Source organism: Pseudorca crassidens, chromosome 15, assembly GCF_039906515.1.
Source record: "Pseudorca crassidens isolate mPseCra1 chromosome 15, mPseCra1.hap1, whole genome shotgun sequence".
In the NCBI taxonomy this organism is placed as follows: Eukaryota; Metazoa; Chordata; class Mammalia; order Artiodactyla; family Delphinidae; genus Pseudorca; species Pseudorca crassidens.
In genome coordinates, this window is record NC_090310.1 from 22,156,258 (window position 1) to 22,168,706 (window position 12,449).

The window sequence follows — 12,449 nt, forward strand, 5'->3', positions numbered from 1 at the left end:
ATAACTCCAAGGAAAATAGAGCCCTCAGTTATGGAGAGCCCTTTTTTTTTATGTGCCATGTCAAGCACTTTGCACTTAATATTCTGCTTAGATGGACACTTTAATTATCCCCATTTTCCAGCTGAGGAAACTGAGGTTCCAAGGGGTCAAATAACCTGCAGAATTCACAAACCTATTAAGTGAAGGAGCAGGATTTGGGTCCAGGCTATCTGATTCTATAATCCACTGTTTAACCTGGTCTCACAATCTGATGACGTCCAAACATCTCTGCCTTCAGACTACAAACTGACTTTCATCACTGCCCAGACCAAAACTGAGGTTAGACCTTTTGAATCATGAGAAATGGCTGGAGAGGCCATCATTTTTTTTCTGTTATTTGTCTTCATAAAGTCCTTATTAGTTCACACATCAACCCCTGGAGATTATCACCGTGTAAATATTTGCCCAGGGAATGCCGTGTCTTTGTTGGGTCATTGTCAATTCCTCCATATCTCCAAACTTCTCCTACCCCCAGCATCTCCACCCCATTTACATTCATTCTCACAACAGTTCTGATCTGTCTGTTTTTACTTTTCCAATTGCCTTGATCATGATCAGTGTCTCTCCAGTGACGTATGGTGTCTGACACCTAGCAATCCCTCAGTACACCTTTGTGGGATACATTAATTTTGAAACTTGCCGTATGAGCACTGTATGGATTGATGTTGCTCCCATGGAAGACCTTCTAGAGGGCACGCCACCATAGTTCACTCTGGCTTTCTGGGCCTCCCCTTACAACTTAACAAGCGTCATTCAGAAACTGATCCGTAGCCTAATCAACAACACAACCCAAACCATAACAAATAGAATTGATTTTGACTCAATTTTCAACACATTTTACTTATTAAAAATGTTAAGTTAGAAATACAACATTTTAATGTAACTTTTTTTTTTAGCATAATCCAGGCAACATACGTCCAGGGGTGAAATATAGTCACTCATTCAAGCCACCAATTTATAACCCCTGACTATCCTTGGGAATTAAACCCTATATTACTCTAGGCTCCAAGGATACTACACTCCAACTGATTCATGGAGCAGCCTCCCAAATCTATTCATGAGAGGTCACGTTCATGTCCAAAATCATTCATTCTGTCTCTTTGATACTGCATTCATTCATTCAGTTAGGATTTAATGAGTACCTAACATGTGCCAAACACTATTCTAGATAAGATAGGGATAGAAAAGTAAGCAATGTACAACGCTCCATCTTTCCTCTTTTGGTAGTGTGATTCTCCACTTCATGTCTCAGGAGAGATGAGTACAGCATCTGTGACATTGACTTCTGTTTGTTTGGGCAAAAATCATGACAGGAGCAAATTCTTCTTACCACCTTCTGATGTGATTTAGTAATAAATATTGCTCAATAAGTGTAGTGTCTGATATGTGTATTGTCGCACCAGCTTTTTTTTTTTTACTTCCATTTATATGGAATACTTTTTTCCATCCCCCGACTTTTTCAGTCTGTGTGTGACTTTAGATCTGAAGTGAGCCTCTTGTAGCCAGGATATAATGGGTCTTGTTTTTTTTTTTTATCCATTTAGCTACTCTATGTCTTTTGATTGGAATCCTAATCCATTTATATTTAAGGTAATTATTGGTAAGTATGTAGTTATTGCCATTTTGTTGTTTTCTGATTGTTTTTGTAGTTCCTTTTTTGTTCATTTCTTCTGTTTTTCCTCTCGTCCCTTGTGATTTGATGACCATGTTTAGTATTATGCTTGAATTTCTTTCACTCTTCTGTGTGTGTACCTATTATAGGTTTTTGGTTTGTGGTTATCATGACATATATATATATATATATATATATATATATATATATGTTTTTTTTTTTTAAGTTGATGATCTCCTAAGGTCAAATGCATTCTAACCACCCTATATTTTTACTGTTCCTCCCCATGTTTGTTGTTTTTGATGACATATTTTTCTTTTGCATATCCATTAACTACTTATCGTGGGTATAGATGATTTTATTGCTTTTGCTTTTTAACATTCCTACATAAGTGGTTCCTTATCTTGGAGAAGTGGCCTAATGTAGGAGATGTCCTATGGACCCAGCAGCACACTCCCCTCTGGTCACCAGTGTTATATGCTCTAGGGTTATATGCTCTAGGGTCCCCCCCTCAGTGGGCTATGTGTGCCCTTCTGTTGTGGCATGGCCAACTACCGTGGGTGCACTGGTAGTCAAGGCTGGCCCCCAGACTGGTTGGCTGACATTTCCTGTCTCATGTAGTGGTTGCCAGCCTGTAGCCAGGGATGGTTCCTGATGTGGCTGGCCATGTGGCCTGGGATGTTCCAGGGCTGATCTTGGCTCACTGATGGGTGAAGCTGGATCCTGGGATAGCCGGCCATGGGGACTGGGGCACCTGGACCTGGGGTTGGCCCACCCTGATTGGGGTCATCTTTAGATTTAATTTAACCCTGAAATTCCTTATTATTCTTTCTTTAGATTCCAGAGTTGATGTTTTTTTATTTATTCATTCAGTACATATTTAACAAACATTTACTATGTACCAGGTACTATTCTAAATGCTTTGATAAAGAATTTAAAAGTTATCACTAATTTTTTGTTGTTGTTTTATTGAGATATAATTGAAATATAATTATCACTGTTTTCCTAAAAAAAACAAAACCCAGCAGTTTTTCAGGTCAAACCCTTAACACACTAGCATTCATATTGAAATATTTAGACATAAAATCTGGGGTTTTCATTGCAGAAAAGCTTTTGGTAATGGATTTAACCTTTTTTTTAATAGATAGGAGGTTTTTAAGATTTCTATTCAGCAACTTTGGAAAGTTAACATGTTTTAGCAATTTGTTTATTTCATTCCAAATGTCATAAAGTTATTTTTTGACATAAAGGTATTAATATTTCCATTATTTCTATTTTAATGTCTGTAAGATTTATAACAATGTATACTTTTTTATTCTTGATATTTTTAATATGTTTATTCTCTTTTTTTACTTGATAAGTCTTCCTAAGAGTTAACCAATTTTATAAATCTTTTCAAAACCAGTTTTGGTTTTACTGATATTCTCTCTTGTGTATTTGCTCTCCATTCCATTGATGCCTACTGTTATCTTTATTATTTCTTTCCTTGTACATTCCTTTGACTTAATTTGCTATTCTTTTTTCAGCTTCTTGAGATGGAAGTTTATGTCCTTACTTTTAAGCCTTCCTTCTTTTCCAATATCTGTATTAAAAGTATAAATTTCCCACTGTGCACTCCTCTTAGGTACATTATACAAATTTTGATATGTCATATTTTATTATCATTAAGTTCAAAATATTTTTTATTTGCCTTTTGATTCTTCTTTGGCCCATAGATTACATAGAAATGTATCGGTGAGTTTCCTGATAGTTGAGGTGGGTTTCTCATTGTCTTCTTGTTAATGATTTCTAGCTTAATTCTATTGTGGTCAAAAAGTATACTCTGACTTTTGAAATTTCTGGAGGTTAGTAAACATTCCAAATGCAATGGAAGACAATGTGAGTTATATCATTGTTGGGGAAAGTGTTTTATCTATGTCAATTAGGATTTAAATTCTATGAAATCTATCATATTCTATCATTAATTTATAGAAATTATAGAAATTCTACTTGTATTTCATTTTAATTAAAAATGAAGCAAGCCCTTTCTATAGGCAATAAATTCTTATGTGTTTTAACATTCAAAAAGAATCATCTCATTCATCAATCACATGATTAATTGATCTACTTTCCCATTTTCCTTCCTTGAAGTATATTTTAGTTAGAGATTAACAAGGAGTAGCTATGTAGGTTTTTGTTTATTTAAATCAACTATTTTGATCTATAATTTACCTAGAATACAATTCACACATTTTATGTGAAAGTTTAATAAGTTTTAGAACATTTCTACCACCTCAAAAATTTCCTTTTGTCCTTTCCTAGTCAATACCCACCCATCCCCACCCTGAGCCCCAGGTAGACACTAATTTGCTGTCACTAGCCATTATATTTCTCTTTCCTAGGGTTTCATAGAAATGGAATAATATAAGATGCAGTCTTTTGTGTCTGGTTTCTTTTACTCAGCATGTTTTTGAGATTCATTCATACTGTCTTGTGTATTACTTCTTCATTCCTTTTTTTTGCTGACTTAGTGTTTTATTTTTTAGATCTATTTCTCAATTTCCATTGGCTTCAAACTTTACTGCATAAAACTGTAAATCTCATATCCAGTTTAAAGGTTGTGTTTTATCTTCTTGAAAACATGCTAATCTTAATATCACATTATCAGATTAATTCTGAGCCCCCCAAACCATAAATCCTTAAGCAATATCTTCTTCAAGTTGCAAGAGTTAAGACTCTATAAACTTTTATCTGAATTAAAACAATTATTTTCACCTTGATACGCCAAACTTTCTATCATTTTGTAAACTCATACAGAAATTATATAATCTGTTCCCCTTATATAGACAGTGCACAACTAGTCATTTATACTTGCTAACATTCCTTAATCTGTTGGAGAATATTTCTTTTCATAGCACTGATTTTTCCATAGATATGACTATATGTATATACATATATCTGTGTGTGTGTGTATGTATGTATATATGTATATAATTCTTATCTCAGGTGAGACACACTCTTTTGTTCCAATCATATGAGGCAAAGATGGTACGATCATGTTTGCACATATGTGGGAAATAATTTCTGGAAGATTATACACCAAACAGTTATCAGTGTTGACCTTCAGGAAGTGACAATGTGTTGAGAAATTTGAAGAAATTTTTCTGTTCAGAAGAAATTTTTCTGTTAGTAAGATTGTGCCTTGCGTGAACTTTTACTCTGAACATGCTTTGTTTGGGGAATTAAAAAAACTTGAAAAAATCGTTTTACTTGGGGAAAATAAAAGACTTGATTTAAACAAGAAAATGAAAATTGTCCATAAACATTTAAAACTGTTTACATACATGTGTATATATATGTCTTGTTCACCATTGTATCCTTTTGGTCTAAGAACAGTACCTAAGAAATAATGAGAACTTGGCAAATATATATTGAATGAATGAATGGATACTATTATATAAGTTTGGATTTAATGTAAATGTGGTTTTCCTTTTCCAAATTGATGTTGTATTATAAGATTTCTATTGCAAAAATATTCTGAAAGTTTTCTTGATTGGTTTTATCATATTCCATCACATGGAAGTAACAATTCTGTCGACAGCATATAGTTGAATTCTCAGTTTTTTATCCATTTTGCCAATCTACTTCTTTTGATTGGGGAATTTCATTCACTTACATTTAAAGTAATTACTGGGCTTCCCTGGTGGCACAGTGGTTGAGAATGCGCCTGCCGATGCAGGGGACACGGGTTCGTGCCCCGGTCCGGGAAGATCCCACATGCCACAGAGCGGTTAGGCCCGTGAGCCATGGCCGCTGAGCCTGTGCATCCAGAGCCTGTGCTCCGCAACGGGAGAGGCCACAACAGTGAGAGGCCTGCGTACGGCAAAAAAAAAAAAAAAAAAAGTAATTACTGATAAGGATGACTTACTATTGTCATATTGTTAATTGATTCCTTGATGTCACAGCTTTTGTGTCCCTCAGTTCATCCCTTACTGCCTTCCTCTGTATTTAGTTGATTTTTTGTAGTGATATGTTTTGATTTTCTTTTCGTTTCCTTTTGGGAATATTCTGTAGATAATTTCTTTGTGATTACCGTGGGGATTACATATAACATTCCAAATTATAACACTTCATTTTAAACTAATAACAACTTAACTTCATTCACATACAAAACCCTACTGTTTTCCGGTTCCCTTGCACCTTCCTATATTATGTTATTGATTTCACAAACTATATCTTTACATATTGTCTACCCATTAACATAGATTTATAATTATTTTTTATGCTTTTGTGGTTTCCATACAGTGAAAGAATAAAAAGTGAAGTTATGAACCAAAATTATAACAATACTGTTTTTATATTTGTCTTTGTATCTATCTTTATTAAAGAACTTTATACTTTTATACTTAAGTTACTCTCTAATGTCCTTTCATTTCAACTTAACTCCTTTTAGCATTTCTTGTAGGGAAAGTCTAAGGATAAAGAACTCCCTCAGTGTTGTTTTTTTTAATCTGAGAATGTCCTAATTTCTCCCTCATTTTTAAAAAACTATTTAATTTATATTGGAGTATAGCTGATTAACAATGTTGTGATAGTTTCATATGCACAGTGAAGCAACTCAGCCATACATATTCTCCCTCATTTTTGACGGACAATTTTGCTAGATATAGAATTTTTGGTTGACAGTTTTTTTTCTTTATCACTTTAAATATATAATCTCACTGCCTTCTGGTCTTCAATCCACTGGTAATCTTATTAAGAATTTCACCTGATGAGTCACTTTTCTCTTGCTGCTTTTAAGATGCTCTCTTTGTCTTTGTCACCTGTAGTTTGATTGTAATGTCTCTCTGTGGGTGTCTGGGTTTTCCTACTTGGAGTTCATTGAGCCTCTTGTATTTGTCTCTCCATGCCTTTCCTCAAATTTTAGAAGTTTTTAGCCATTATTACTTCAGATAAGTTCTATGCTCCATTTTCTCTCTTTTTTCTCCTTCTGATAGTCCCATAATGTGTATATTGGTCTATTTGATTGTGCCCCATAAGTTTCTTAGGCTCTGTTCATTTTTCTTCTTGTATTTTTCTTTTTGTTCTTCTGACTCATTAATTTTAGATGACTTGTCTTCAAGTGTACTGATTCTTTCTTCTGCCTACTGAAGTCTGCTGTTGAGTCCCTTTGTGAAGTTTTCAATTCAGTTATTATATTTCTCAGCTCCAAAATTTCTGTTTGGTTCTTTTTATAATTTGTATCTCTTTGTTGATATTCTCATTTTGTGCATATATTATTTTCCTGATTTGCTTTAGTTCTTTGTGTTTTCCTTTAGCTTTTTCAGTGTATTTAAGACAGGCATTTAAAAACCTTTGTCTAGTAACTGCAGCCTATGTCTCTTTAGGGTCAGTTTCTGGAGATTCATGTTACTTTGAATAGGCTTCTTCTCTTTTTCTTTGTAGACCTTGTGATCTGTTGTTAAAAATTGCATATTTAAAAGAAATAGCTTCCTCTCTCAGTCTTTGCAGCCTGGATCCAAGCAGGGAAAGACCTTCAATAATCTGCTCAGTACGAAAACTTAAGGTCTTCTCTGGCATGTGTCTTTCCTGGTCCTGTCCATGTGTGTTTTTTTTTTTTTTTTTTCTATTTTTCGCTGCCCTTTAACATTTTAACTTTCTTAAAAGTCTGTTTCTTCTGGGGGACTTAAATGTTCTATTCTTTCTTTGTCTGTAGTCTCTAATCCCTAGGTAACCACAGGTCTACAGTTTCCCCACACTGTGACATTTCCCACTGTTTTCAGATACCTCCAATATGCCGTCATACCCATCTGAGCTCCAGGTCAGTCAAGACAGAAACCAGTGCCTAAGGCCGCCTCCAGACAAGCTAGAACGTTGCACACAAGTTTCAGTCTTTTTCATCTATCCCAGGGGAGGGGCTGGGAATTGGGTGGCTTCCTCTGACTACACTGTACCACATCAGAGAGTGGGTGGTGCAAGAATAAGCAAAAACACCACAAAATTTCTTACCATTTTGGTTATGACTTTTTATTGTTTGGGCATTTGTGGGTTGCTGTGGATTTGTGACTCTTTTCTAAATTCCTACAAAGGCATCTTAGTCTATTGTTGTTTACTTGATGTTTTAGTGAGGGAAAAAGGCCCTGGAGCTTCCAAGACTGACTTCTTGCACCTCTAGAGGTACCTAAATTTAAAAAATAATTTCCTCAAATATTCAGGAATTAAATTATCCTCTTTTATTTTGTTGTAATAATAATAACTAATTTTATTGAGCACCTACTATATGCCAGACACTGTTATACACACTTGACCTTTTAAAATAATTAATTTGAACTTTATTACAGGCTAGGTAGTATTATTATACCCTTTTCATAGGTGAGAAAACTGAGGCACAGAGGGTAACCTACTGTCCATGTGGAACTAAGACAGACACATGGGGAATAAAATCGTAAGTCTTCAAGAAGTAACATGAAGGCTCTTCATGGTTTTATGTGAACTAAGACGAGGGGGTTGCAGTAGACCAGAAGACGTTGGCTGGATCACACCTCCCCCAACTTCTCTTGGCGCTATAAGTGCTTTAAAATGGGGTCTCAGACCTTGAGCTACACTCACAGTGGAATGTGACTGTGGTAGTGGATTGGCCACATTAGTGCCCCTTTCCTTTGAATCAGGAAATAACATGTAGCATATGATCCTAACCAGGCAGGCAAGAGAGGTCCAAACCCAGCCCTGTGGTGGGTGAATAATCAAGGGCATGAAGTGAAGTGGAGTTTCAGAGAGATGACAGACCTAACCCGTCGTGCAGCCAACGTCTTCACACAGACCTGTGGCCTCCAGGAGGGAGACCATCTAGCCTTGATTCTGCCTCGAGTGCCTGAGTGGTGGCTGGTGATCGTGGCCTGCATCCGAACAGGTCAGTGACCCAAGCAGACCTTTGGGCTCACCTAGAGCCACTTTGTCCTGAAATGCTAGGTGTTTTCTCTTCCCCCCAATTTTTATTCTTAACAGTCTTTCTTTTTCTCAGACTCACTCAAATATTATTTTACTCCTTCTCATCCACTCTCTCCCTTATACTTACACCCTCTCAAACACAATGTCATAATTCTCTCTCTGTCTCTCACACACACACGCACGCACACACACACACACACACACACACACACTTTCTCTTACACGGTCTCAGACATTCTTGCTTCTTTATAAGATTCATCAATTGTTAACGTTTTGCCATATTCGAGCCCTCTCTCCCAGTGAGTCATTTAAGAATCAGTTGCAGACACTGTGACACCCATAAACACCAGATAAACACTGCAGCATGCATCTGCTAAGATCCAAGACATTTCCTTCACATGACCACAGTAGAGTTATCACACAAGAAGTTTAACACTGATGCAATAGAGTTACTTGATATACATCCATCGTCAAAATTCCTCGATTGTCCCAATAATGTCCTTTATAGCATTTATTTGGTTTAAATCAAAAATCTAATGCATTGCACATAGTTGTTATATCTCCCCCATCTCCTTTAATCTAGAATGTTTCTCTACATTCTACACTGTCTACATGACGATGCCAATTTTGAAGCGTCTAAGCCAGTTGTTTTGCAGAAGGCCCATCAAAATGTGTATTTCTGACTCCTTCTTCATGATTATCTTCAGGTTAGACATTTTTAGCCCAGGCACTAGAAGGGCAACATTGTGTCTTCCTTGGTGCCTCACATTGGGGATATATAAAGTTGGTTTGCCCTAATATCATTGATATTATCACTTTAGAAAGGTAGTATCCACCTTTGTAAAGGTACCTTTTCCTTTTGTAGTTAGTAAGTAATCTGTCGTATAATATTTATGGGACTGTGTGAATATCCTGTTCCCCAGCTGTCTTTCACCTTATGGTTTGACAATCCACTGATGATTCTTGACTGAATTGAATATTTTAATGGTGGTCTTTTATTAGGATTTTCTATTTATATCATTCCCTCTACATTTATTAGTTGGCATTCTTCTATAGAGATTTTCCTTTCCCTTTTAATTGCTTATCTATGCATTAATCTATATAATCAGTATGGGACTCATGGATTCTTTTTCGAATCACTTCAGTTGTTCTATAATGCATGCTCATACAACAATATGTCGTGCTCTTGGTCACATATTCTCCGTCTCATGTTTTCTCACAAAGAGTTGATTAATCCGTCAAGATCAAGAATTAACAGCAGTGGCTGAGGGAGTATAGAGAAGTCATGCCATCTGTATAGTGAAGAGATGGTCCATGAGAAACCCAAGACATGACTTGAGATCTCTGGGATAAGAAGAATTAAAGAGGAGTAGAAGCAAAGGACGGAAATTCCAAGAATGGTCATAGCACATGGAAATGCTTAGAGTCAGGAGTAGCCTATACGAAGAATGGTCATCTTGAAATAGAGAATAGAGTTGTGCGAGAGAAAGATGGAGAGTGAGCAGTGCCCTCAGAGTCAGGATGGGGAGTGTGGTGTTTTCCTGGAGACAGGGTCCAGGTGTTAGTGGGGAGAAGAAATGTGGAGGGGAAAAAGTCAGTGCTCTCTGGAACTAAGCAGGCTAATAATATGGAAGGTGGGTAGTAGGAAGATTCGGGACAGGGCATCTGGTGGAGAAATTAGAATGCAATAGGGGCACACAAGACTTGAGCTAATTGTTGGTGATGGAAGATGGAAGGGAAAGTAGAAAAGTTCAAAGGACATTGCAGTTAACTTTGGGTATGACGAACGAAGGAAAGAGAGGAGATTCAAGATGACACAAGGAATGATGACAACAGATGACAAGAGATTCATGATGACAGAGAAGGAAGTGAGAGGAGAAAAATGGGGGCAGGGAGGCAGAGTCAGGGACACTGTCCTACTTGTATCTTTCCCAGATCCTGTGTAAATTTGTATGGAGAAGGACTCACCTGTCTACTGGCTAGATCCATTTAGAGTAGAAATTATTAGGGCAGACTTTTCAAATTTTAATGTGCATAGAAATCCCTTGGAGACCTTGTTAAAATGCATATTCTGATTCAGTAAGTTTGGGGTGGGGGGTGAGATTCTGTGTCTTAGGGGGTGTTGATGCTGTGGACCATCCTTTGCATACCAAGAAGTTAGGGGATGTCTGTGCAGATAAACCAGATCTGACAGCCAAGGTTGTGAGGCTGTGAAAGAGATACCAGAACAGGTAGTTTCTTTCTCATCCCTAGGGATCGTCTTCATGCCAGGGACCACCCAGATGAAGGCCAAGGACATTCTCTACCGACTACAAGTGTCTAAAGCCAAGGGCATCGTGACCACAGATACCCTTGCCCCAGAGGTGGATTCTGTGGCTTCTGAGTGTCCTGCTCTGAAAACCAAGCTCCTGGTGTCTGACCACAGCCGTAAAGGGTGGCTGGACTTCCGATCACTGATGAGGTGAGTTTCTGGTCTGATGAATGTTCTTTCTGAGGAGTGGCAGGAGAAAGCCACTCACTTCCTAGTGCTGGTACAGAAGCAGCCAGTGGGAGGAAACTCACCAGGTCTGAGCTTCTCTTCACAGCTATGTCACTGATTTGCTGTGCAACCTTGGGCTAGTTCCTTCTCCTCTCTTGGCTGCAATTGTTTTATGTATTAAATGAGGAAATTGAACTTCTATGGCTCTCTCACTAAAATATAATCACCCCTGTGCAAAGGAGATGTGTAAAGTCAGAGGGTTATTGTGTTGCATGTTCCTTGTAGGTGGGGAATCTGAATATTATTTTTATGTAAATAATTAGCAATTAAAGAAGTTGAACAAGAGGTTAAGATGAATTTTTACAGTAAAACATGGTACTGAGGAAAAAATGACAGGCAGCTTTGGGAGCAAACACTTTCCATGTCCTAGGGGGTGGGTGTCTATAGGGACGCCTTGAAGGAAAAGTTAGGGAAGTGCTGAAGGTAAGAAAGACCCCTCCACCTCCAAAACTCTGATTCTGCAAGTCTTCAGGCATTTTTCATGTCACACACAAACCATGCTGGATTTGTTTTCTTGAAGTAATTCCACAGTTTTTAAAGCTCTTTACTTCAACCCCCAAGGGCAAATATTACAGTGAAATCACATCTTATGCTAGATTCTAAAGTCGGAGAAATAGATAAAATAGCTTAAACAAAGAATACTCATTAAAACTCGCCTAAATTTCCCAGACTCAGTATGGTATCATTTCTCCACAAGAGCCAGGGCTCCCTCCAGCACTGGGATTGCTTGCAGCCTCTCTGCCTGAGTACTGTAGGAAGCTTGCATTTACAATTGTAATAGGCCCAAGGAAGAGGCTCTCAGCCGAGGAGAAGCTCCCCAAGAACCGAGGCCGACGGAGGGAGCTACGGATTCTACCTTCCACCTCCAGCTCATGCTAGGGCAGATGTACATATATATATATTCCTTACACTGTCGTTCTCCCTAGCTTTCTCTTTCCCACCCTTCAACACCAAGTTTATGAGGTTAAATTCCCGCGAAGCTAGTCTGTGTAAAATACAAGGTTAGCAGTGTGACTAAAAGCATAGTATATGGATCACACTGTCTGAGTTTGAATCCTGGCTCTGCAACTTGCTGGCTATATGTCTTCAGGTAAGTTACCTAACCTCTCTGAGCCTCAGTTCCCTCATCTACAAAATGGGCATAAAAGCAGTACTTGCCTCTTAGGGTTGCTCTGAAGATTGAATGAGTTCTTATTTGTACATCATTTAGAGCATTGTCTGGAATCATTGGGAATACTATTTCAATGTTTATTAAAATATAAAGTAATCCATCATATTTTCCCCACTTTTTAAAATGAAGAAATGTCAGTCCAGCTATCCAAGTCACCCATA

At 37.5% G+C, this 12,449-nt stretch overlaps 1 protein-coding gene across 2 annotated transcripts in view; it reads left to right on the forward strand.

Moving 5' to 3' along the window:
* LOC137207072 (acyl-coenzyme A synthetase ACSM1, mitochondrial) overlaps positions 1-12,449 on the forward strand; it is a 50,129-nt gene that overhangs the window by 15,959 nt on the left and 21,721 nt on the right. For both annotated transcript variants that reach the window (XM_067706487.1, XM_067706488.1), the window contains 2 exons: positions 8,330-8,540; positions 10,832-11,039. In XM_067706487.1, the coding sequence (XP_067562588.1) occupies positions 8,330-8,540; positions 10,832-11,039 (419 nt within the window). The remainder of the gene's footprint in view (positions 1-8,329; positions 8,541-10,831; positions 11,040-12,449) is intronic.